This window comes from Dipteris shenzhenensis, chromosome 28 (assembly GCF_047967505.1).
Source record: "Dipteris shenzhenensis isolate YYH24624 ecotype China chromosome 28, Dip_SZ_1.0, whole genome shotgun sequence".
NCBI classification, from domain to species: Eukaryota; Viridiplantae; Streptophyta; class Polypodiopsida; order Gleicheniales; family Dipteridaceae; genus Dipteris; species Dipteris shenzhenensis.
The window spans coordinates 3,698,421-3,725,970 of NC_141623.1; the positions used below are offsets into that span (position 1 = coordinate 3,698,421).

General features: G+C 43.9%; 1 protein-coding gene across 3 annotated transcripts in view; it reads left to right on the forward strand.

The window, feature by feature from the left end:
* The window catches only part of THO5 (THO complex, subunit 5), a 149,145-nt gene that overhangs the window by 87,235 nt on the left and 34,360 nt on the right, over positions 1–27,550 (forward strand). Inside the window, exons 6-7 of one of the 3 annotated variants that reach the window (XM_087399311.1) lie at positions 11,444–12,098; positions 26,322–26,501. In XM_087399311.1, coding sequence (XP_087255437.1) covers positions 11,444–12,098; positions 26,322–26,501 — 835 coding nt within the window. Of the gene's footprint in view, positions 1–11,443; positions 12,099–26,321; positions 26,502–27,550 lie in introns of those variants that run through there. The other 2 variants (XM_087399312.1, XM_087399313.1) reach the window with 2 other exon arrangements.

A 27,550-nucleotide genomic window follows, 5' to 3' on the forward strand; every position in this document is an offset into this window, starting at 1 on the left:
TTGAAGATTCAAGAGTCAATGGTCATATTCAACGAAACAGAAATCATGATTCATGTCACATGACAAGAGGTTCAATCTTCCAAGCTGAAATGAGGTGCTCCGAAACATGCGTTTTGATTTCAAACGTTGTGGGGTTTTTTTGACGATTTGGGTGTTTTTTAGGTGCTCCGAAATGTTAGTTTCAGTTTTGAAACGTTGTCGAAACTTTTTGTACATGTTGAGGCTGCTCGAAACGTGTTTCGGGCCAACTATGGATTCAGATCCACAATGACCTCCTGCTTGGCTGTCTGTACTTCAGTGTTGATTAAATCTTTGACTGTGGAGACTAACTGGGGGGTGGGGTGGAGGCTTTGCAAGACTTTACAACCTCATCTATTACTTTCTGTTTACCAGGTCCTTCAAGTGCCTTGATTCTAGCTATTGCATCCGCTAGTTGCATCCTTGACTCTCTCACTTGGTCTTGTAGGAACAACATGTCACGAGGACGTGAAATTATGGGACTTCTGATTTGCGACTCCCGTAATTTGCGCGGGACTACCTTCAGCCTCTGGGGCGCGAGGGTCCGGCCATGGGGTGGGTTTTGGGGAATTAAAATTCCCTAGTGGGCCCTTGGAAACAGTGAATGTGCGCCGAGTTACTAGGCAATTAATTCCTAGGGCCAAAGTGTGTAAGAGGGGGCCAAAAGAGTAGTGCAATTAAAAATTGCTTTTTTTAGCACAAGGTTCTAAAAAGAGAGGGAGAGCCCTTCTTTTGGACTCAGAAGGCCAAAATCAGTTCCAGAAGAGCCAAATCATCAGTTGTGAGCTGCCAGAGCCTGCCAGGTGCTGCTAGAGCCAAATTGTCATCTGTCAGGAGCTTCAAGAGCCTGCTAGGGAAAATCGCCATCAGCCAGGGCCAGTTCCAGTGCATCCAGGGTGCTGCCAGAGGAAATCGCACCTAATCCCTAGGAGCCTGTTGTAGATTGCGATTCCAGCCAGGGTGTCTCTTGCAGATTGCGATTTCAGCCAAGGTGTCTCTTCCAGATTGCGATTTCATGTATAGGTCTTCCGGGCTGTGCCAGGTGATTGCGTCCTGTTCCAGGGCTGTTCCAGGTGTTTCTAGGCTGTCCAGGTTGCTACAGAAGATTGCGATTTTGCTTCCAGGCTCTGTAGGGAAACTTGCAATTTGATAGTACTTACTGGGTCACTTTTTTCTGGGCTATATCATTTTGATGTTTATGACAAACAGCCTGCTATAGAAGCAAATTTGGTGGCTGAATCTGTAATTTCAGATTCCCACTTATGGCATGCGAGGTTGGGTCACCTCAACTACAGAAGCTTGGTTAAAATGCATTCACAAAACATGGTCAGCCACCTGGTTTTGAACAATTAGGTTCTGAAAATATGGTTTGCCTTTTCAAAAAAGCCCTGTATGGCTTGAAGCAGGCACCCCGGGCATGGTATGCAAAGATACATGCATTTTTGACAGTCCGTGGCTATTCAAAATAGCCCAACCGAGGCGCCACTCTTTATGTTCGAAAGAGTGCATCAGAATTTTTAATTCTGATTTTATATTTGGATGAGATCCTTATCACTTGGCAAGATATGGAACAAATTGCAGATTTCAAGGCTGATTTACAGTAGTCTTTTGCCATGACAGATATGGGCCGGTTGCACTATTATTTGGGCATACAGTTTGCATATGTTGAGGGGGGTATAATGATGAGTCAGTCCAAGTATATTGGACAGCTCCTTTATCGCTTCCAGTTCGAGGATTGCAAGCCAGTTTCTACTCCATTGGAGCCTGGCTTTCGTTTCTCCTCCGAGGATGGAAGTCCGCCATTTGATGCATCCCTTTATCACTAGGCTGTTGGTTGCCTCATATACCTTTGTCATACCCGGCCTGATGATCTTCAGTATGCCATTTCCCAGCTCAGCAAGTACATGCACAAGCCTAGTACGCAGCATTGGCAAGGAGTGAAGCGGGTCTTTCGATACTTGAAGGCCACGCAGCATTTGGGTTTACTCTATGGTTCAGGGGCCCCCCTTGTTTTGCATGCATTGATGGACAGCGACTGGGTAGGATGTTATGACACTAGGGTGTCACAAAGCGGCAACCGTTTTATGCTTGGAGCTTCATGCATCTCTTGGTTCAGCAAGAAGCAGCCTACAGTTGCCACATCGAGTTGTGAGGCTGAGTACAGAGCAGCTTTCACAGCTACAATAGAGTGTGTTTGGCTTCGCAAGTTACTTGCAGATCTTGATATCATTCAGCCCAACTCTACTATGATCTACACCGACACCTAGAGTGCTTTGGCTGTTGCTAGAAACACAGTGTTTCATGCACACACAAAGCATATTGAAGTCCACTATCACTACGTTCGAGAGCGACTGTCTGGTGGAGACATCCAGTTGTCCTATGTTCCCACCGAGGACAACTTGGCAGATCTTTTCACGAAAGATTTACCGCGTCCCAAGTTTGAGGCATTTCGACATGCTTTACACTTGGCTCCTTTTGTTACGTGAGGGATCACTCTGTACATATCATAGGTTGCTATATCCCTCTGGGACAAATATGTGCAACCATGATGTAGTTTCCAGGTATTCCTGAGATATTTCTAGGATACTTCAGCCATACCACGGAGGGGGGTTTGTTTGCACTTAGCCCTAGTATGAGCCTTGTAGGTTAGGTCAATTGAATGAGCTGACTTCTCTGGTCAACCATATGGTTGACTTGGGGGCCATGTAGGCCACCCTTTGTATTTTTCTCTTATCCATTTGAGCAGTACTACGTTTTGCTCCAGCTTGTTGTTTGCTTCCCGCACTCCACTCCCCTTCCATTGCTTCTTGCACCCAACATGAAAGTGGACTATTTTTTGTGTTTTCAAATAATTAATCTAGGCATATTCTTTGTGTGTGTGTGTGTGTGTTATATGTACACACACACATGTGTGTGTGTGTGTACACACAGTAGCTTCTCGTCATCTCAGTTATCCTTTGGGATGGACCATCACTTGCCGTCAACAAATAGATTGGTAATAGGTCAGCATATAGATTGGGTACTGGCAAAGCTCAGGAAGAAACTCGAACTTTGGAAGTCAGCTACTTGGTCTCTTCATGTTCAACTCCGAATTGCACAATCCATTTTGGTGGCCTATATTCATTTTTTTGGTCTTTGGTGATGTTTGATAAAAAATACATCTTCTTTCATGTCCAATCTTATGGAGACTTTCTTGTGCTCAAAGCATGGCATAAGAGTATTAGATTACTCTCTATGGAGCATCTCTGTTCGCTAAAGATGCATGATTCACATCCATATTTTTGCTCATGAAGGAAAGATGATCTTGCAATTTTTGGAGGGTGATCAGCCTTGGCCTGCCATGACGTGTTACCTACTTTCACAGTTGATTACTCCCGATTTTGGGCACTGGCATCCCACTCTATGGGATTTCATTTTAAGCTATATTAATGGCAAGATTACAGACTGTCCCTTTGTTTCCAAAATGTTCTTGGTCTGGAAAGATATTCTTTCTCATCTCAAATGGCATGGTCGTGATTCTCTGGATGGGAATTCCTTGGATGGGAATTCCTTGCGTGCTGAGGGTCTACACAGGTCAAAGGTGTTTGATCGACCCCTTGCTTTGCAGGAACCTAGAGGCTCATATTCCTTTTATCGAATTTCTTAGAAAGGAATTACTTTGGTTGATGATGTGCTTCGTGCTGATGGCACTTTATTACCCTTTCCTTTGGTATCTAGACAGTATGGATTGGGCTTGCATTATCGACGTCTTTGGCACTATATTTCTTAGATGCTTCATGGCTTTTTACAAGTGCCCAGGTTGGAGCTAATGTATCGTAGTACTGATTGAGCCTTACATCGCCAGGGCTTTGCTACTCACCACTTATGCCTAGCCGATATCCTAGTGGCTGGTTTATACAGGGTTTTGATGCCCTTGGATTTCGCATCATGAAAATCAGCTTTAGTCTTTGAATCGTAATTCCTTTTGGCCAACTCTTGGTTGCTGATTTTTTTTCCACATGGGTGCGATATTAAGCACTCTGGACTTTGTCGAAAGATAGGAACCATCGAGTCTTTAGAGAGCCTACTTCTTCCATGTACTACTATTTCCGGATGTCACTCAGGCAATTTTTCTATGATTACACTACTTGTCTTACAATGAAATTTTCTGATCTTGTATGTCCTGGTCTGGACTTCACTAGTGTGTGTGTGTGTGTGTGTGTGTGTGTGTGTTTGTATGTATGTATGTATGTATGCACATGGATGCATATATATGTATATGTTTGTACATGCATACATTCATACATATACATATGTATGTCTATCATTGTGGAGATGATCATAGATAACGTCTTCACGTTCTTCTCCTCTCACTCTTCTAGCTCTTGGGTTCGTTGGTGTCACTACCATACCCGAAGCATCCAATCGATCCTTGGGAGATGGTGGCCACCTTGTAAATCTTCCAAGCTACCATATGGTTATTTGGATAATCTAGCTTGCTATTGTTCCAAAATTTGGGTAACACCATACTTGTTCTTCAAGAAATTGGAATGTAAATGAACAAATAGTACACTTTACTCAGTTGTACTTTTCAAGCATACCCTTCGAGTTGGCCTTTTGATTCACTCGCGTGTCAATCTATGGGCCCTTTTACTTCAACCACCTTTCTCGGCTTTTACACCTGTGAATTGTGAACTAGCTCTAATCCCATGTTAGAAAATCTAAGGATGTATCTCTAGCTCAAATTCTAGCCTCTCAATCTGCAAGGATGCCAGGACCCAAGGCATCACAACTCAAAGGCTATAGATGCTAGTAACAAAATCGTAATCTTAGGTCAGTATGAACATTGCAGCTATTATTGCATGCTTTGCATCAGTGATGAAGATATATACTAGAAATAGGGGATTTTACTACATGTGATAATCTCCCCCTTGTCTCCTTGAGTACCGGGTTTACTCCAGTTTTGGGAGATATTGGAGGCTGTAGGTATCCCACATTATAATACCCTTCACACATGATATAATTTTGACTTCTTACTTTTTTATTGGTTGTCCTTTGGTTGTTTAATCTGTCTGCTAGATCATTTTGGTTACTTTTCTATAGCTTTCCAAGTGGCCACATATTTCCATAGAGTTAGGAACGTTGGCACCACAATACCAAGACAACGCAGACTACCTTGGTTGGCCTTGATCTCGACAATGGCACTAGGCCTGCGAACCATCTGCATTTGCGAGTGTACCAACTCCTCTGATCTTCCTTTGCCATTGCTCACCTATCATGAGGTGAACGAGGTAATCAAAGAGGATCTCCTACAGCTTCACACGTTCAGGGACGGATCTGCACGTTAGGTAACATGTAGGAGGTTGAGATAAAGGAGCACATTTCTCTATTTGTTATTCTTGTCTATGACATGAGCCTTGGGTGAATGCTCGCTTTAGTGGCTCCACTTCTTAGCTTTTATTGTATTTGGATTTTTGCAGTTTCATAGACCCTTTTGTCTTTTGAAGACTTATAATTAACTCTCTCTCTCTCTCACTCACACACACACTTTTTTTTTTTGTGGGAAGAAATCTTTTATTGCTGTAGAATAATTACATTCATAGTTACTTCAAAAACGAAGTAGCTACTACTCAACTGAAGATCTCAGTATAAGCTGTATACTCATCCTGATCAATCAAACGAGTCTGAAAACAATCATAGAATGATTGTTGCAGAGATCGTTTGAAAAAAAGAAAAGATGAAAATAGTGGATCACCAAAGACTCTATGATTTCTGTCCATCCATAAAGTCCATAGGGTCCAATAGCGCACCCATACAAAAAATAAATCAAAACCCTGTCTCTGTGGATGAAAGCCAAACAACCAGAAAAATCTGCCAAAAGTAATAGTAGGAAATCGCTGTCGAAGCCTCTGTCTGATGAGAGCAATGAGATCAGAAGTATTTGGACAGGACCAAAAGATATGAAACACTGATTCAGTAGAGTGCTGGCATCTGTGACAAACAGCTGAAGCAATATCTCTGTGTGCGAGTAACTGTCCGGATGGAAAAATGCCAAGGAGAACTCGCCATAGGAAAAGCTGTTGTCGAAGAGGGACTTTGTAATGCCAAAGGAGACGCAGCCTTTTTCTCCACCACTTCATTGGGCGATCCATGTGCCAAACAGTATTTGCTCTGTGGGAAATCCAAGGCAGAGGTAATAACACTTTATACAGTGTGACACTGTGATATGTGAGAGCTTCAAAGGACGGGCGTATAAGGAAGGAGAGCGTAAAATCCAATCCTCAAGCCGATTCTGAAGTTCCAAATGAGGTACTGGCAAGTACGGTTGGAGCATTGCTGAAATTCTATGCCATAAAGGACGATAATGAGCTCCCAAGCCATATTTGCGAGCAGCCATAGAAAAAGATAAAATTGTGCCATCATCTTGAAGTACATCCGCCACAGATGAAATGCCTTTGAAGGAGAGAAAATAAGAACGTCGGGGTTCTTGTATGGCCAAAGGAGGGTGGAATACTTTAGACCAAAAAATATTCTCTACCCTCAAAGAGTTGCCCGAGAGAGAGTCCCTGCCATGCCATTCCAAATGGGATAGAATATGTTTCCAATCAAGAAGCAGACGAGAGACAAAAGGGCATCCTCTGATCTTGCCTTGGATAGAGCCAAATAAAAAATCCCACTGAGTAAGCTGCCAATTCCCAAAGGCAGATGTATGAAGATGTAATAAGAGAGATTGGATCATGAAAGCCCAAGGGTGATCTCCTTGCATAAACTGTATCATCATTTTCCCTCTGTGAGCGAGTAAATGCATTTGAATATTGAGAATGTTCAGACCCCCGTGCATCTTTGGAGAACAGAGACGATGCATAGAGAGTAACCTGAGACTTTTCTTGCCATGTTTTGAACGCCAGAAAATTTCCATGATAGCTGACATAAATGAAACCAGATCTGCCTTAGTGAACATAGTGAGAGGCAGATAAAATTGTATGTATGCTATCAAAATGGATTGTGTGATTCGCAGACGAACATGCAATGGCCAAGTTGCAAGCTTCCAATATTCAAGTTTTGCCCTTAACTTTACTAGCACCCAATCAGTTTGTTGTGAACGGGTGAGTCCCCAGCCTAGAGGATAACCAAGATGTCGAATGAATTGAGAAGCGGGGACAATTTCCCCAGGCCACAGAAGGTTGTGCCATTCCTGTGCATGTAACGGCAGCAATTTTGATTTCTAAAAATTTACCCGAAGGCCACCAGCCAAACCATATGTGGAAAGAGCATGCATAATCATGGACAGATCAGCCCGAGTATTTTTTGGAGTAAAGAATGAATCATCAGCATATGCCTGAGCAATCATGCTGCGACTGCCAAGAATCTCCAAACCGTGCAACTGGTCAGTGTCCAAGAGGTGATCCAGATATTGAAGCAGTGGATGAGTGGCTATGGCAAAAAGTAAAGCACTCAGGGGACATCCTTGCCTGACAGAGCAAGCAAGAGTCCAGGATGGAGAAATATCTCCTGAGAGTATGCAGGCAGCTTCACTATCTTGATATAGCCAAGTGATGAGTTGCTGCATTTTTGTGCCAAAACCGAATGCTTGCATAGTCGATGAAATAAAATCCCACTGAACAGTATCAAAGGCTTTGGCAATATCAACTTGCAATAACAAAACATCCTGCTATGTGTATTTGGCATATTCAATTCCAATGTAGGCATTAGCAATGTTATCGGTGATGTGCCTGTGCGGGACAAAGCCATATTGAGCATGATGCAACCCATCATGTAAAATCCCCTTTAGCCGATCGACAATCATTTTGGTGGTGACTTTGTAAATTACGGGCATAAGAGTGATAGGTCTTCAATCTGCCAAAGACTCACAAATTTGTTTTTTGGGAAGGAGTTTAACAAGACCTCTCTTCCATGTGTCCGGCATTTTCTGATTTTGCCACGTAGCATTCACCATATATAGCAATGAATGCTTCAAAATAGCCGAGTAGGCTAGAAAAAACTCGACTGTTAAACCATCCCATCCAGGGGATTTCCATCTGCCACATGATTTGATCGCATCTGACAATTCCCTCTCAGTAAAGGGTTCCTCCAATTCCAAAGCTTGAGTAGGGGAAATGATAGGAGAAACATGTTGCAACATTAAATTTCGTGCAAGCAAAATCTGTTGCGAGGGAGGAGCTGCAGAGCCAAATTGCTGAGAGAAATGATGCACAAACAGAAGCAAGCTGTGACCGTGAAGTAGTCCATGATCCATCAGGCATAAGCACTCTGCAAATTTCTGTTTTGATTCTCCTCTGATGTAAACTTTTGAAAAATTCTTTGGAAGAGCAACCTTTATCTGTAAAGGCTCTTTGTCTTGCTCTAGTCTCCCATTTTGCCAGTTTCCTTTGATCATTTAGTTTAAGACAATGTCTGGCCTGGCATAGTGTTGTTTGCTCATGCATGGACAACGAACGGTGATGACTGAGTTCAGTGAGGTCTTGACAAGTAGATTTGGCCTGAGCAATGGTTTCCCTCAGAGTCTTCATGTAAGACTTGCCATAAGCATTAATCACCACTTGCATTTTAGAAATAAAAGAATCCTAGGCACCATCAACATGAAGATGGCTGCTAGAGGAAAGACAATGAGCTGCTTCAGTAACCATTGCCTTGAAATCAGCATGTTGCAAATAACTATTGTTTATGATTAGATGTCTCCTGTGTGGCAATCTATCATCTGGCATATTATGAAAAGATAACCGCAACCATAGTGGTGCATGGTCTGAATGCACAAAGGCATAGTCAATCCACATTTTGCATGTGAAATCCCCATTTTGTTGGGGAGCGACACTATACCATCGATCCAACGTGCCTGATAGGCGGAAAGAGCATTATGTTGAAAAGTGTAGCCCGGTGACAAAGGCTGCAATTCTTTCCAAAGGTCAACCAGATCCAGATGCAGAAGTAGTTGAGACCATGCATGCCTTTCAAGAGATAACATATGGTCATGTCTGGAGGTGTTGTCTCCGTGTTGTGGAGCATTATTGAAATCCCCATATATGTAGGCATGATATCTCCACGGATATTGTTGCATGGAATCCCAAATTGCAGTTCTTTCTCTAGAGGACTGAGGTGCATAAACTGAAGCAAATTCAAACACCTCTCCTCTAATAATGCATTGGAGAACAAGCCATCTGCCTTTGTTGTCATTTAATGCAATGACTGGTTGCAGCTCATGTTTGATCAGAAGGACAACCCCTGAGAAAGAGTGCTCCCCAGCATAGAAAATATCATATCCACAGTATTGTCCTGTCTTGCCTACATAAATATGTTAGTTGTGTTCTTTTAATGCCACTATGTCAGGCTGAAATCTGTTGATGTACAGCCGCACAGAGTTCCATTTCCTACTGAAACACATGCCCTGGACATTGAGTGTAAAACATTTGATGTGAGCAGTCATATATACAGGTATTTATAGTAATGCAACAACTATGTACAGCAGCAAAATTTATGAGGTCAGCCTTGCATTTCTATCTCAGGGTCGAGGCCTCGCCCCTGAGAAGAAGTAGCCGCCTGAGAAGTAGACAGCAAAGCAGCAACCTCTTCTTCAGGGAAGAGTGTTCTGCTGGCTGTTACTGCAGCCCATGTAATCCCAATTCCTGTATTTATCTCTGAGGTATTTCCGCTAGAAGATGCACCATTCCAAGTGCGGGGGGGGGGGGGTGGAATTCTTCGAGCAGAAATAACTTTTCTTGGACTTTGCCAGCCATCAGTTGAAGGTTGCTGTCCTTTGGTCGAGGATGGAATAACGGGAGGTGAATGTGAAGTGAGATTCCCATTGGGAGCCACTGGAGCTTTGCCTTTATCCTGACTCCCAGCAGGCTGTCTACTGCTTTTATTTTTGTTGGCCACTGGAGTAGGAACATCTTTAGTAGGCATGGAAACTGGCAAAGTGGCACGAGGCATTTTATGTTGATTCATTGGACACTGTGAAGCCATGTGTCCAAACTTTTTGCATTCAAAACAGGCCCCTGCAAATAAACCCCATTTGAGTTTATAAAAAGCACTTCCCATGTTCACATTATTCACCGTGACTGAATAAGAGTCCGGTGTGGGATTATCAGTATCCCAGAGAATGCAAAATCTGTTTGAGTTGCCATTTGGCCGTGGTGGGCAAACCACTTTACCTAAAGATGCTGCAATATTAGACAAAAGCGAGGCCATACATTGGGGGAAATCAACAACTTCAACCCAAACCGGGCATCTATGTCGGATTAAAGCCTGAAAGTCCCTTTTGGGAGACCATGGCAAGACATGCACCATTTGCTGCCCAAAAAAGAGAGGTGAATGTTCCAAAAGCATTTGTCTGTGGATCTCATCCACCATGATAACCTCAAAAAAGCCCCTGGCTGCATAGTGTACTTTACGAACAAAAGAGCCAACCAATGTGTGTGTCAGCCAGTTGCCTATCTCTGCAGCAGGTGGCATCGGGCCTGGAAAAAATAATATGACTGCATTCTTGGCATATTCTCTGACTGGATCCACAATTTCATCGACCTCAACCATGAGGCCAACTGAAGGAACCGAGTCTTTCCACTCTTTTCTCGTATCTGCAAATCCTTCATGCATTACATCATATACCAGTTGAGCCTCAAGAGTCTCATGCATCGGGTCATGCTGACCCTCAACCTGCTTTTGCTTCTTGCAGGGAGCCGAGCGCTCCTTTTGAAACGTTTTTTCATATGAATACTCTGCCATGACTTTGTAAGAAAGGGAGCTTGAGAATGAAGTACCTGTAAAAGGGTAGTGAAAGCCAAAAAAACCAGTCCCAAAGAAATATTTACAGGAAGTCCACCAGAGAGGATAAGAAGAGTATAGTTGGGAAGGAGATAGTAGACGGAAATGTAAAATTTTGGCTGGAACACAAAGACTGTTAGAGAAGACAGCGGAGCCCAAAATACTCCAAGGATTTGTACGGCAGGAAGTACGGGACTGTACGGATGGAGCTGCACGGAGGGGACAAGTGTACGGAAAAACCTGTAAGCAGAAGGTACCGGGCTTTGTACGTGAATTTGCAGAGGGGAACTAGGACTGACGCAGATGTACGGAAACGTACAAGCGTACGGACGCTGTACGGCTACCGTACAGCTGTACGGACGGGGCTGCACAGGGTTCCTGAGGAGGACGAAAAGAGACAAGCGGCGCAGACCTCACTTGGATCACACGAAACACCACGCGAGCAGAGCACAAACACCTAGGGAACACACACATGCACGCACACGTGCGCTCTCTCTCTCTCTCTCTCTCTCTCTCTCTCGTTTGTGTGTGTTAACATGATTGTGATAATGATCATATTTCTCTCGCTCTCCACTTTGTTAATAAATTTTTTCTTCCATTAGCTCTTAGGTGAGTATGTTGGCAAGTTTTTTCTTCCATCTAGACTTACAAAGGGTTATGTATACAGGGACCAGCTTGATATGTTGGCAAGTTTGAAGTTACCACATCTTAAATTCACTATAGTGCCATGGGGTTCTTATAATGCAAAATGTTTTCTACATAGTTGGGTCGAAATTGTGCGATCGAGGCCAGAGAAGTCTCCTGTTAACATTGACAGTGCCCCAAGTTTGAGTCCTTTGCCTTTTCCTTCCGATGGGATTACAATGTCTCCAAGGAATGGTTTAGAATCTATAAGGGAGGATGGGGAGCTTCCATCGGGTGGATTAGGGGTGCTGTCTTCTTCTTCTCTAGGGCGGAGATATATTGATATTAAGGAAAGAAAGGGCCTCTTAGTCAAAGATGAGAATTACATGGACCACTTTTCTTCAAACATATCAAAAAGTGCATTTATGGATTTAGGAAAGTCTGGACTGTCATGTTTTGAAGGAATGGGAGATCATGATCTGGGTGAAGGACTGAATGAGCATGTGCTATCAGAAGCAGATGTTCTTGCAGAAGACAGCATGGAGCAGATGGATATGACGGTGCACTCTGCAGTCTCTGATCTTGCAGTGCGCTTTAAAGTATTGCCAGATTCAGAAAATTGTGGGACTCGGGATTTTTCAGCCATCTTCAGAAGAGATGATGGTGCTGGTGGAAAATCAGTTGACTTGGAAGCTCAGGTAAGATAACAATACTAGTTCTTTGATGGATAACCTCTTAAGACTTGAATTCCTAGTATTTTAGCATTGAGTTGTATGCCATAATTGGGACTAACTGGAAGTTTGATTTACACATTTTTTAAATTTACCTAGATTTCTTTCCTTACATAAACAATCCTTGGAAATTTTAAGTTGAGGTCTATTACATGGGTTGTGGTAGCTTGCCAAAAAACTGAAATTTAATATCACATTTGAAAGCCTAAAACTGAGTTTCTGATTGTATTTGGCACATTTGGGTTTGCGAACATGAATTATGTATAAGGTTGAATATGTTTGGCAAATGTATACAAGAATATTTTGGGCAAATGTAGGCAAGAAGAACGTTGAATATGTTGGGCAAACGTAGGCACAAATAATTGATTTTCTGCATGGCGTTGAGGATTTTTGTGGACAGGACTACAGTTGATGATATGTCACACACGTTATTAAAAAACATAACCAATCACCTAGAGAACTATGAGAGTTGAGGGTGCAAATCGTAAGAAGGAATTCAAGGACATAGGAAGCTTTTTGTTCACTCTTCAAGTCTATATCCACTCTTCAAGGAGGAGTTCAGACCATATTCTTATCTCGTGATACCCACTCTTCAAGTCTATACGGCTGAATGTAGTATACCCCTCTAGCCGATCCAAGATGTCATCAATCCTGGTATAGGGAATCTATTCTTAATTGTGATTTTCTTTAGAGTTCTGTAGTCTATGCACATCTTCCATGATCCTTCTTTCTTTTGCACAAGCAACACGGGTGAATGAGCTGGGCTGAATCAGCCCCTTTTCCAAGAGCTTCTTTACCCGGTTCATAATCTCCTCCTGCTTGGCTGCACTAACTTTGTAGGGAGGCTTGTTTGGTAGGGTGCTTCCTAGGATTATATCTATGGTATGATCATCAGGTCTTTCCGGAGGTAGTTCCTATGGTAGGGAGTCAAAAAAGCAATCTTGAAACTCAAAAAGAAAATCTGTCCTCTCTTTTTTGAGCTTGGAAAGATCAGCTCTTTCTTCAGCTGGCTGTTTTTTTGTTCCAAAAACTAAGTACGCTGAAAGATGCTTTTTTATTATAAAAGAAATGGCTGAAGCAGATACAATTGGTATAGAATCCCGTTTTAATTTTGCATCCAAAACACAGGTTTTGCCTCTATGAGACAAAGTCGGCGTCTTGTTTCTTGTGTCCAAAAGAGCCCCCACCTTCTAGTGCCAGGGTATACCCAACAGAACATTGCATCCATTCAAAGGCATGATATAAAACACCTCTATGTCCACATAGCTATGAATGTGCATGTGTAACTTTTCAATTACCGGAGTGATTGACTCACTACGCCTAGGACAAACCATATCTGCATCACAAAGAGGTCCCATATCTTTTGCTTTGTCTCCTAATTTTCCAGCCACCTCTGGAGTGATGAAATCGCGGTATGGGCCCTTGGATTGAAGAAAAACAAAGTTGTTTGATCACGGATTTTCCCCCTTGCTCTGCATAGCTCCGTGGCATCCTCATTTTGCTTGTCCCCAATCATATCCGGCATAAGACCAGCCGTGGGCTTTGGCCTCTTGGCCTTTCGGTCATTCTTCTTTTCTTCCCTTTGCTCACCGTGTTCCCCCAGGGGGTCCTTTCTCTTTCTGTTTGGGCACTCAATTGCTCTATGGCCCTCTTCCTTGCATATATAGCACTTATAGGCGTCAAAAAATACCTTCTTCTCTTCGGGTGTCATCCTTTGTCGAGGCGGTCCTCGCCTCTGTCCTCAAATGTGTAGGCTTTCCAAACTTCCTAGACTTTTTAAATGCTTCCTAGATGTTGGCCCTAAATCTAGAAGTCGTTCTATGCAAGAGGGCGTATGTTGTAGTGGCATTCTCTTATGAGTTGGGACATGTTGGAGACTTTAGTTTTAGTACAATAGTCTCTTATTTCTTTCGGCAGCCCACAACAATACTTTTCTATCTGCTCTGACAGCTCCACACGTCTATATGGACTTATAGGCAGCAATGCTTCCCAAAACCTCTTGTTGTACTCTTCCAAATTTTTGCAAGTTGCTGCATCAAGCTTGTGCCAAGCTGTCGTGATATCCACCTCAATGGTTGTTGTGAGTCAAGCACCTGAAAACACTTGCTGGAAATCCACCCAAGTTGCAGGAGCAAGAGCAAGTTTGTTCACCATTGAAGCGCATTTCCTTTCAAAAAGGTGTCTGCCTTTTTTACCTTTGATGACTCAGTAAAGTTTCAACCAGCATAAGCTGCATCAAACTGTTGCACAAAGGTTAAGGCCTTCAGCCTATCTTGCATTCTATTAAAAGTCTCAAAACTTTAGTGCAGTCCCACCTTCTTCGAAGTCCTTCAACTTACCCTTGGGTGCTATAATGTTATATACAGGTGGCTGCAAAAATGATGGTGGCATCATCTGTCCCGTGCTCTATGCATTATTGCTACTTCCATGGTTGAGTTGGCCACTCATGGTCCCATCCCTTGCATTTGAGGCATGCCCATTGAACCACCCTTTATCCCAAGCATTTCTATTTGCATTCCTATATTCGCATACATCATATTTGCATTTCCAGCCTGCATACCTCCCATCATGGGTTGCTGAAAACTTTGCATTCCTGGCTGCATATTTGCCAAGTGTGTGCCAGGCATTCCCATCCCTTCTATGGGCTGTCCAGAAAGTGAGACCCTCCTCCAAAGTACCGTGGATGCATCACTGATTGAGGTAAGGTTTGATTTCCTTGGTTGTCGGACTGAAAATTATGGGCCTGTAGGGCATTTCCCATTCCAGGACCCAATATAGACTGAGGGATACTAGGTTCTGGCACTGAACGCATCACAAGTGGGTGTCCATCAAGTGGTGCATGATTGTGTGTATGCCTTTGTTTCTTTTGCTTCTTTTTAGTTGTCTTCTTACTTTTAGGAGGGGTGTTCAAAATTTCAGCAAGGTCTTTAGAACAACAAAAAATCTAAATTTGTATGATTGGACTTATTCTAGTCTTACAAAGGTATATGTATATATATAAGGTTTTGTGTTAACTCTGTCAAGGTACCCACTGCACTTGTCAATTGGGCCTTAAAAAGGGCATCGGCATCTTGTTCTTCAACTTCATCTGCTTGATCTTGGGAAACCTCAGTGGCATGCTCAACAGGGATACAATCCTGAGCTTCTTTAGCAAGAGAAAGATTGACCTGAGGTTTATCTACCTTCCTCCAGTAGTGCTTTGGAGCAGTAGAAGAAGGCTTCTCCAATGAAGCCATAGCAGAAACCGGAGGAGAAGGGAGAGTAACCTTGACAGCTGAAGAAGGAGCAGGAGGAGTCCTGGATGTAGAAGGACAATTACGTGCAAAATGACCAACCTGTCGGCAAAGATAACATGCAGTGGGAAAAGATGCAAAGTGCAGCTTGATGCGCATTGGATGTGCGAATCCCAAATCAGGATCCAGAGTAGATGGCACGGGCTGCATCATATCCCACAAAACGCAAAGGCAAACATCATGGGAAGATTGCAAGAACTCATGTCGTGGAACATGAAGAGGCCTCCCCAAAAGTGCTGCAAGAGTAGGAAGATGTTGAAGAAGAAGCACAAGCAGTGCTTTGAGAGTAATCCAGACCGGACAGTGTGTCAGAAGGGTAGCAGATGGATCGAAAAGTGGATCCCAGGGCATCACATAAGCAAAGAAACCAGCCCCAGGAACACTAGCACGACTGACAAGTCGCTCCACCACATCGGTTGAAGAACAGTGGGCATAATAAAACCCTTTGCTTAGAAAGACAGAGGAAATACAATCCGAACCCACTGCTGCTTCAACCCACCGACGAAGATGAGCTGCAGAAAGAACTCTGCCCATAAAGTAGAGACATACCCCAAACTGTTGAGCCTGTTGAAGACGTGAAACCAAAAGGGCAGAATCCAATGAACAAACAAAGGGGGAACCCGATGAAGGAACATATGTAATAGAGGCTAAACATAACTGGTGCAGAAGATCCAGCCGGAGGGAAGAAGAAGGGCCATCTGCGAGATCAAGCTTTGCCGATTTAAAAGAGCATGAAGGAGCTAAAACACCTCGCTTCCGTCAAACAAAGACACATGCAGGAGAAGAAGAGGCAGAAGGAGGAGTTGAAACGGAGAAGACAAAAGGAGAATCGGTTGAAGCAACATCAAGGAAAGACCGGGAAGAAGTTGGTTGCTGCAGAGAAAGGACCGGCTGGACAGAAGAAATATCCAATAGATGTACGGGTAGGGAAAGGCGAAATAGCAGCGTGTATAGGTTTGGTCATCCGTACAACCTGTACAGACGACCGTACAGACTGTACATATGGCTGTGCAGGTCGTCCAGCATGCAGACAGGGTACGGAAGGCTGCAAGATCTGTACGGAAGCCGTACAAGAGGTCGTAGCTTGGAGTGGGCTGGGTACAGGCAGAGTTGCAGAGGGTGCAGGGGTGTACGGACAGGGTACAACATCGGACTGAGGGACAGACGGAGGTACGGGCAGGGAGGAGGGAGGAGACGAGCTCTCCATGGCACACACACACACGATCCACACCTACACACACACACACACAAGGACGATCGTACCAAAGATATCACACACACATACACACTTTTTTTTTTTTTTTTTGTGGTTGTGAAACCAGTAACTATATTATTAACATGAGATCAATGTACATGGCATTAGACTCCAAAAGAGAGCCTAATGGAAGAACTCAAAAATAGTCAGAAAACACTTCAAGGCTAGTAGCATCCAGGTCCCTCGCAGCATAACTATCATATAGAGATTGCTTGAGGGACATTCTGAAGAAAGCATATGCCTGAGGAAACTGTTGTCCCATCCTAGAATGCAATCTCTGTGTCCAAATAGTCCATAGTACCCAAAAACGAGCCCAGTGAAAGAAAAGTAGGAATGGAGACATCTGAGCTGAGGAGCATCCAAACATCCAGAAGAGTTTCCCGAATCTGATAGAGGGAAACCGAAGCCGCAGCAAATGAGAGACACGAGTGATCAATATCGTGATCAATATCTGAGAGTGCGGGCAAGACCATAACAAATGGGGAACTGTCTCGCGGTGATGAGAACAACGGGGGCAGGAAGGGGAAGCAATGCGACGTGCTGCCAATTTCACCCCAATGGAAAAAGCTCCCTCTCCAAAAGAAAAGCCTCTGTTTCAATGGCAATTTAGCTTTCCAAATTTTCTTGAGTTGTGATTGCCACCAAGATAAAGGTCTATCCAAATTCCAAAGAGTGTTAGCATGCTTATCAATCCATGGCGGTGGAAGAAGAAAGTTGTAAACCATCGAGGAGGCCAGATTATGCATTGAAAGTGAGGAGATATCGGGAGATAAGGAAGTCAGATTCCAGTCCAGTAATCTGTCCTGTACAAACAGTGGAGGAACAAGAACAAATGGCTGCAACATAATTGTAAGTATTCTCCAAATGGGCCTATGATGCAGACCCAAGGGGAATGTCCTGCAAGCTTGTGGAAATGAAAGTACATAACCATGTAGATCCACAACATCTCCGACAAATCTTATGCCCAATTTCATGAGATTATATGCTTTAATAGGAGCATGTAAAGCAAGAGGAGATTCAAACACCTTGCTCCAATGGATGCTTTCCAAGCGAAGAGAATTACCATGATGGGAAGAAGCACCTGACCATTTAGCATAAGAGAGAATTCTCTTCCAATCATGAATAAAAGCATTAGAAACAGGACAACCAGGAATTTTCCCCTGAAATGTGGACATGACTGCTTCCCAGTGATCTGTAATCCAATGCCCATATGCATGGGACTTCATGTTACCACACATAGCTGCTAGCATAATAGCCCATGGCTGTTTTTGCTGAAAAAAATCAGCAATCATGGTGCTCTTTCTTGCCAACATATGAAACTGAAGATTGAGAATATTCAGTCCCCCATGAGTCTTAGGAGAACAAACGGACTGCATGGGAAGTGGTCGCAAAGCCTTTTTGTGAGATTTGCTTTTCCAGAATATCTCCATAGCCTGGGACATATAGGAAGCCTGCCATGATGATAGACTGTACTATCCGAAGTCGAACATGTAGAGGCCAGGTGGACAAATGCTAGTATTCCAGCTTCTTGTTTATCTTTTGAAGCACCCATTTGAGATGTTGTTGAGGGGTGATATTCCAGCCAAAGGGATACCCTAAATGCCTCACAATAGTATGGGAAGAGATAATGTGGCTTGGCCAGAGAAGTGCATGCCAATCAGCTTCTTTCAATGCTAGAAGATTTGATTTCTGAAAGTTAATATGCAGTCCAGCAGCTATGCCAAAATCATTCAGAGTATGCATCAAATGAGAGAGATCATTTTGAGAATTCCTGGGCATAAAATATGAATCATCAGCATATGCCTGTGCAAGAAACTGCTGTGCCCCTGGAATTTGCAAGCCATGAAGCTGCCCTGTATCTGCAAGATGGTCCATATGCAACAATTACACACACATACACACACCCATACACACACCGTACCAAAGATAGGCCTTTATCTTGGTGGCAATCAAAACTCAAGAAAATTTGGAAAGCTAAATTGCCATTGAAAGAGAGGCTTTTCTTTTGGAGATGTATAGTGGGAGCTTTTTCCATTGGGGTGAAATTGGAAGCACGTCGTATTGCTTCCTCTTCTTGCCCCCGTTGCTCTCATCACCGTGAGACAGTTCCCCATTTGTTATGGTCTTGCCCGCACTCTCGGATATTGATCACTCATGTCTCTCATTTGCTGCGGCTTCGGTTTCCCTCTATCAGATTCAGGAAACTCTTCTGGATGTTTGGATGCTTCTCATCTCAGATGTCTCCATTCCTTCTTTTCTTTCACTGGGCTCGTTTTTGGGTACTATGGACTATTTGGACACAGAGATTGCATTTTAGGATGGGACAACAGCTCCCTCAGGCATATGCTTTCTTCAGAATGTCCCTCAAGCAATCTTTGTATGATAGTTATGCTGCGAGGGATTTGGATGCTACTAGCCTTGAAGTGTTTTCTCACTGTTTTTGAGTTCTTCCATTAGGCTCTCTTTTGGAGTCTAATGTCATGTACATTGATTTCAGTTTAAGACTGAGTGTCTTTAGGTTTAGATTTGAAATCTCTAATTAGTGGTGTTCCATCTTGATACACAGCCCATTTTCTAGCTTTTCTTATATGTTTCTGCTGTAGAAGGGTGAGGTCATCATCCAAGTAGATTTTGGTCCCCTTTAAGGATGCTTGCATGCTCATTGTTGGACCTATCTATTGCAGTCCGGAGTTTCAGCACTAAAGGTCTTGGTGGTATCTCCGTCTTCCCTACGCGCCAAGCTGCCTCACATGTAAGATTGACTGCGATCTTGGCAAATAGGGCTTGAGCATCTGCCATTGGGGTGTCTCTCACTGTGAAACCTCTAACTAGGACATTCATTGCTTTACCGGCCTGTCTTTTCTCTTCCTCTAGTGTCAGAGAGAGAGAGAGAGAGAGAGAATCTATTAGCGTCCACTGGAGACCAAAAGGGCTATCGGACAGCAAGAAACCCTCTAGTACATCTGCTTTAGGGAGGGCACATGGCAGCTCCCAAGGAGTGCAAAAAGCAATCCACATTATTTTAGAGAGAGAGAGAGATGATGATGAATGTACAGGCAAGAGAAAGGACGACTACACGGGCAACGATTGTATGATGTACGATGACCGTATGATGTACGATTGCTTGAGTGACGGCTTGAGTGACGTACGTGCTACGACTAGAGAAAGAAAGAAAGAAAGATGTATTAACGTCCACGGGAGGCCTCACGGGCCTATGGGACAAAAGTGCGGAAACAAAGTAAACTCATACAAGCCACAGTGGGCTGGAGCGAAGGGCTCGCTAAGGCCCTCGTTGAGTACTAGAAAACACATAAACTGAAATACTAATGTAGTACATCATATCAAGTCAGGCCAGAAAAGCCAAATAGTGTGTAACATGAGTAGGGCATGTCAGCTAATGCTCCAAGAACAAGATCTGGCTCCATGTATCTAGGCTCCGTGATAGCTCTCTGGTGTGACACAAAGAGCTCACGTATCTGCATCTGTCGAGTTGTCTGGTGTTGTGGTGAGGGGCGTGGTCTCCTCAATCTTCGTATCCGATGCGCTATGTCAAGTGTATTGCCATGTCTCTGTCAGTCGCCTCTGAGAAGAGCTGAGATAGGTCGAATCTCAATCGTGTGTGCTCTGGTTTCCTGTCGCATGTGAGATCCCTCTGACCCTCGTCTAGTTGTGGTGTCATGTCGACTCCCTCTACTGACCCATCTATCTCTCATGTTAGCTAGCTCCTCCTCCTTTACTCCCGAGTGCGTGCCTTGGAGCCAACTCAAATGCATAGAAGTCGGTGACCTGCCTTTGCGAGAGAGAGAGAGAGAGAGAGAGAGATGTATTAACGTATGCAAGAGGCCTCGCGGGCGTACGAGACAAAGTACAAGCCAAAAAGTAACTCATACAAGCCATTGAGGGCTGAAGCAAAGGGTTCGCTAAGACCCTTGCTGAAAGCTAAAAAGCTAAAGTGCTAAACTAGTGAATCAAGTGTCCAAATACTAGAGTAGCAAAAGCAAAAGCAAAGAGAAGTATCAGGTGCTCATAGCTAGCACTCCTAGTACATGCTCAGGTTCCGTTTATCCAGGTAACCTAGTGGCTCTCTGATGAAATGCGAGGAGCTCTCGTATCTGTGTCTGTCGAGCTGTCTCGCTACGTGGGGGAGGGCGTCCTCGATCTCTGGATCCTGTGGGCTACGTCAAGGGTGATGCCTGGTCTCTGGCGGTCATCTCTGAGAAGGGCTGAGATAGACCGGACCTCTATCGTGCGTGCTTTTGTCCCTCTACGTGTTGCACGCGGAGTATGTGTCCCTCGTCTGGCATCATCGTTGTGGGCACTCCACTACTAATCCATGATGCTCTCATCTCATCAAGCTCCTCTCCCTTAGCCACACCGACAGCTTACTTAGATGCGTAGAAGTTTGTAACAAAAGTATGTGATCTGTCGATCCCTGTGACGTGTGGCATCAATCCATGCTGCTCTCTGGTCTGTCGCATCAATGTGTCTCTCCGTCGTCGCATCTCGATCAGGTAGAGCCCCAACACAAACCTGATCGTGAAAATGGATCAGCCTTGGGAGTGGCCTCCTGAAAGAGGCAGTGATATCGTCCCCGGATCTCATAATAGACTGGATAGACACATAGAAAATGCTCCTCCATCTCGATCTCCTCCATCTGGCATAGTGTGCAAGTCCTTTGCTCTCTGGGTATGCCTGCAGCTCTCCCCGCCTCAATCCGCAGTTGATGTGATGAGACTCACAACTGACCGATGGCGACCCTCAGTGCATGTGAGACTCTCATGTCCTCAAGATACTGAGGTCTGATGACAAGACCGTTCTCTGAGACCCTCAGGAAGTGGTCATGGTAGAATTGGATCTTGGTGGAGAACTCCTCCCCAAGCCCTAGATGTATGGAGCTGGAGGATGTCCAACCGTATGATATGGTTGATCTCATCTCGGATGGTGCGTCCAGACTGTACTAAAAGGAGGGAAGTCAATCCATATATGTGTAAGACTGCACTATCTCCATAGGCTCACCATGGTATGTAAAGGTATGGTGACGGGACACTGCTCGCTAGGTCTTGAAGCTCATAACCTTGGTTTTCCCAAGGTTAACTGTCAAGTCTCTTTCTTTGCAGAACATCTCCAGAGCCTCTAGATGTTTCTGCAATCACTGTGCTGAGGATGATATGAGGACTATGTCATCGGCGTACATCAATATCTGCACCATCACGTCCACCAAAAGCGAACCCTCTCCACCTCAACGATCGACAAAAAAATTAATCTCATCGATATGGAGCCCGAAAAGAGTCGGTGATTGGGGGCAGCCTTGTTTTATTCAGATAGTGCTCTCAACCCAGTTTGATAGGCCTTCTGGGGCGCGTACCCTCCCTCTGACAGACTCATACAAACTCATGACCCCCCAAATCATGATCTCTGGGGGCTGCAACTCCTGTAACCTCCTGATCAGGCGAGAGCGTGGGACAGTATTAAATGTCTTACAAACGTCTATGAAGCAAGTGTAGACTTTCTGATGCCTTGACTTCGCCTCCTCAATAATAGCCCTCAGGGTGAAAATGTGGTCCAGGGTGGAGCGTTGTCTCTGAAAACCCACCTACCCAAGTGCCCGCTACACGTGACCCTATGTGTGGTTGCTGATCTCCCTCTCTAGTACCTACCCATATATCTTAGCCAAAGTGTGGCCAATCATAAGAGTGCGGTAGTTCCCAATATCCATGGGATCACCTGCCTTGTGTATCGGTGTTACTATGGTGGTAGGTGCTCCAAGTAGGTGGGAAGCCATGGCATACGGCATGGTTGAACAACTGTGCTAAGATCGGGGTCGGGATCTCTTGCTCATGCGCAAAATGCTCAATGCGTAGCCCCTCATGATCTGGGGTGAGAGAGAGAGAGAGAGAGAGAGAGAGAGAGAAATATATATTAACATCCACGGGAGACCTTGCGGGCCTATGGGACAAAGTACAATCAACATAATAACTCATATAAGCTGCCATGGGTTGAAGCAAAGGGCTCGCTAAGGCCCTTGCTAAGTGCTAAGTTAAGCTAATCAAAACTCGAAAATACATGCTCAGAAGCTCTCAAGAGACTCCAGTAGGTAGTGCGAAACATATCCGGGGGTCGTGGTATCCCTCCAATGAGACACAATGATGTCGCGTATTTGTAGCTGTCAAGCTGTCTCTCGTCATGTGGCACATGGCGTGGTCTCCAAGATCTCTCTGTACGATGAGCCACATCAAAGGTGACATCTCGGGTGGTCGGTCTCCTCTGAGTAGAGCAGGGAGGGGCTGGACCTCTATCATGCATGCTGAGATCATCCTCTGTGGCGCCCGCTCCACTGCTCTGCGTCATCTCTTCCCATTGATCCATGCCGCCCTCATATCGGCTATCTCCTCTTCCTTTTCTCCAATGTGTAGTGTCCTGTGGTACTCTCACCTCCTGTTGTCTGATCTGGTGTAGCAAGGTCTCCCTGTGTCACTGCATCTCCATTAGAAAGAGGGCAACACACACTTGGTCATGGAAATGGATCAAATAGGAGAGTGGCCTGAACTCGTGTCCCTCTTGAAAGAAGCAATGGTATCGTCCTCGGATCTCATAGTAAGCAGGGAAAATGCATAGGGATTGCTCCTTGTCTCCATTGCTGCCAATGTGCATAGCCTCCAAATCCACTGCTCTCTAGGTGTGCCTGTGGCCTTCCTTGCCTCGATCCTTAACTGGTGAGACGAGACCCGCATGTGTCCTATGGCAATCCTCAGCGCATGGGTTGTCTATCCTCCAAATACTGGGGCTTGATCATCAGTCCATCGTCTGATACTCTCACGAAGTGGTCCCAGTAGAACTGAATATTGGTGGGGAACTCCTGGTCTTCCCCTAAGTCTGGGATGTGTATAAGTAGAGTAGGTCCAACCGTATGATACGGTTGATCTCATCTCTGGGATCTGGAGAGTCCAGACTACCCTAAAAGGGAGGGAGGAGATCCATCTAAATGCCTTGAGAACGAAACCATTTGGAGATGCGTGCATACCATGCTGTGCTGACCCCGCTCTCAGCTAATCGTCTAGATGACTCTAATGCCAACCTCGGTAGTCTCCATCTAGGTAAGGCCCATACCTTGTGTAGATATGTCACTGTTTGGAAGATGGATTAATCTGCAGTGGTGTCATAATGAACTTAGCTTGTATGATCTGGTGAGAAACTGGATGGCTTACTCCTGATCATCCTAGACCCCATGATAACCTATAGTCTCTTGAATCTCCACCACTCTGCTATCGGTAGATCACATCCTCAAAAGGGTACTGCATACATGGCTGTCGGTCTCACTAGTCTTCTTTGCAAAAGATAAGAGTGATATGCAGGCATACTTGGATGCCTGCACATATTCAAAAATGCAGGTCAATACAGCAAAAACCAAAGTAATGGTGATCAGTCTCCAAATAAAGAGACAAATTTTACATTTGAAGGGGAGACTTTGGAAACAGTCACTTCATACAAATATTTAGGGCTGGATTTTACAGATAATTACAAGTGGAATGCATGTGTGGAACACTGAGGCAAAGTTCTCAGACTAGCTCATAAAATAGCCTAGCAAATACAACGTAGAAAGATTTTGTGAGAATTTTATTTCAACGGTTGTAATTGATCACTATTCATTTGATAGTGGTCACCAGTCCCTAGATGCTGAGGGTCTCAAGTGGACTTTAGTCTTTAATAAAATCATATCATCTCTCTCTCTCTCTCTCTCTGTCCCAAGCCCCTCCCTCTCTCCTCCTCCCAATCCCTTGATCTCTTTTTATTGCAGCAAACAAGTGATAGAATAGATGAGGTCGGAATTGCCCAGCAACTCTGCATCTATTCTGTTTTCCACACGTGTGTCGTCTATGTGGAGGCTAGGTATTTGAAAGTGTCCATAGCCTTCACTTAATCACAGTTGTAGAGGAGTATTGGGCCCATTTCCTTGAGGCTGAGAGAGAGAGAGAGACAGAGAGAGAGAGAGAGAGAGATGTTGTGAACGTAAGAACAAAAAATGGTCTGAGACAACATGAATAGTACAACAATGTGAGAGCCTGAGTGCTTCTCCTGAATCTGAGTACATAAAAGAGGTGCATTATAAAAAATCTCACGAAGTGTTGGTGAAGACTTAGGGCATGGTCATTTGCACGAGCAACATGTGGATCAGCTCTGAATCTCAGCACAACACTTTTCAACTTCATCTAAGGTGCAAATAATGAAACTCATCAGCTCATTAGCATCGGTCAGCCTCTAAGTGGAAAAGTCAGATCTTCTCAAGAGTTGAATTGTATATCCTTGAATATTTTCAAGGCATGTGTATGGCTGCTGAAAAGCTCGTGGCATGCAGGGAATAGAGTATGGTGATTGGTAGTGGTTGATTGTGATGTGTCATGGACTACTTGAAGCTTTATCTGAGTTGGAACTCAATGTCAGATACAAAGCTCTCAAATTGGCTTTCACAAGATTCTCTTAAAAAGACTCACAAAGCTCTCAATGTCAGATACAAAGCTCTCAAATTGGCTTTGACAAGATTCTCAATGCGGGACATCATTAGAAAGACTTCCCATAGTATGATTTTGGAGCCGCCTGGTGTACCTGGTATTGATGTTCCGGCTGAAGAATTGGCTATATGGTCAAGGCATTGTGGAACTTTAATCTGAAGCTACTCACTTGCTTGGGATAGTCTTTTATTTGCAATTATTATGCTCTTTGCTTGACTTAAATCAGAACACTTCTTAAGGTGTTACTTTTGCAGAACCTAGGCTTAATATCTACAATGTGCAATTAACAAGTTTGCACTTATTCTCTGTAATAAAACAAGTTTGCACCTCCCTAGTTTGATATTACACATGGAAGTTAAGGACCCCTGGGTGTAGCAGCTCTATAGCATATACTATTCTTCAATATTTGAAAAGCCTTTCAGAGTTCCTCTCTGATCTTATCCTTGCATATAGTTTTGGGACACATGGCATGGATGGAGTTTTTTTTTTCAAAATCTGTGGTGTGAGGTTGTCTTTTGCATGATTCTCATACGGGACAGCTCAGTCCTTAATTATATTTGAAAACGTTAAACAAGATCAGAATATCTGCTCTTACTTGTAGGTGCCTTTTTTAGGAATTTTCTACCATAAAAGACTGCCTCATGGAGGACTATGCAGCTCTTAAAGCCAGAAAAGTTTCCTCACATCTTTATGAATGGTGATATTTATTCTTGCACTGTAAGCGTATAAGCGTGGTTTCTTGATGGTGTTGAAAATATCTTTGGAAGGGTGCTTATCCTTTAGAATGGGATTATGAGTATCATGCTTCAAGGTGAGATTCAATATCAATATTGTAAGTCATTTTTGCTTGTAATTTCTTGTGATTTGGATGGGTGGACTGGTTTTCAACTGCATCTTGCTTTGGAAACTATGCTTAGAAGGTAAGACAGATATGACCATGGTTTAAGTAAAATGTGATTAGAGATCCTTGATTCAGGAGAAGGTAAATGATATGTTCACTGCTTATTCCTGCAGAAATGCTTATGATCTCAAAGGGAGGAACTTCAGTCTTTGGATCCAACCCTTGAGAAATTAGTTAATATGCCTGAATTGTCATGTTATTTTCTAAGTAAGGAATTAGTCATGTTAATTGCAGGTGAAAGTCAGCAGTGAGTATCCAGTTCGCCCACCTCAATTTACATTGCGTTTAATCTCAGAAGGACTGGTACCGATTCTTCCTGCAGCACCAATTGGGGTTTTAGATGCAACTGAAACACCTCGAACAAGCTCAGCATGTATGCATAGCTTCAATGAGCTGCGTGCCATGGAGATAGAGGTGAACTTTTCTTGAAGTCTCCTTATATTGCATGTGAGGTATATTTCAATGTATGGCTGAGTTTTGTTGTGTGTAGAGGTACATGCCTTCATTTTGGTAATAGTTGCTCCTCCTCACCTGAGACTCTCCCCATATTTTATCCCTTACCAAAGTAACTCCCATTTTTGGCTGCAATGCAAAGAAGGCGTGCATTTCACAGTTCTGGAGGCAAGGCTATGTGCACCTTCTAAAAATTAGGAAGAGGATGTAATTACCTAGATGCACTTGGGGTTGGTGGTATGACACACAGGAAAAAACAATACGGGATATATGTATTTCTATCTTTGTGCGTGTATACACACATATGCCCTTATATGTGTGTGAATGCGACACTTGCTTTTGCATTTGTCTACTGCAGCATTTGGTCACTGACAGCCTACCCAATGGGACTTTCTTCTAGGTCACATTTATGGTAGGGTTAAGGGATGTCCTTTTGTCAATCACATGCTTCCTGGCTGGAAGCACACAGTTTCTCATCTTAAATGGAATGGCAGGGATTCTCTTGTTGGAAACTCTTTGTGTGATGAGTGACGTCATTGGTCAAAGGTGTTTGTGCATCCGTTGGCGTTGTAGGAGCCCTGCCGCTCTGATTTTCTATGGTCCAAAGGAATATGCAGTGTGATGTGCTTGATGATGCTGGTATGGTGTTATCTTTTCATGCAAAAGTCAGACAGTTTGGCTTGGGACAGCATTATAGATGCCTATGGCAGTTATTGTCACAGATGCTTCGACCTTTAGCCAATGTCTTATCTTGAGATTATAGTCCGCCTCAAAGACTGGGCCCTTCAGTTTGATGATCGACGATCGTGCTTGTTGTTCTTTGCTGTTGGCTGGTGTCATGGTTAAAACGTTGTATAAGGTTTTGCTGCCTCCTCGGGTTTTTGCTCATGTGAATTGCATCTGGTCGATGACACGTCCTTCTCGATGGTGGAGAAAAAGGTTGTAGCAAATTTGGGCTTGCAAACTCCTCCTCCATCAGCAAAGTTTCTTATGGCACGTTCTGCTTGAAG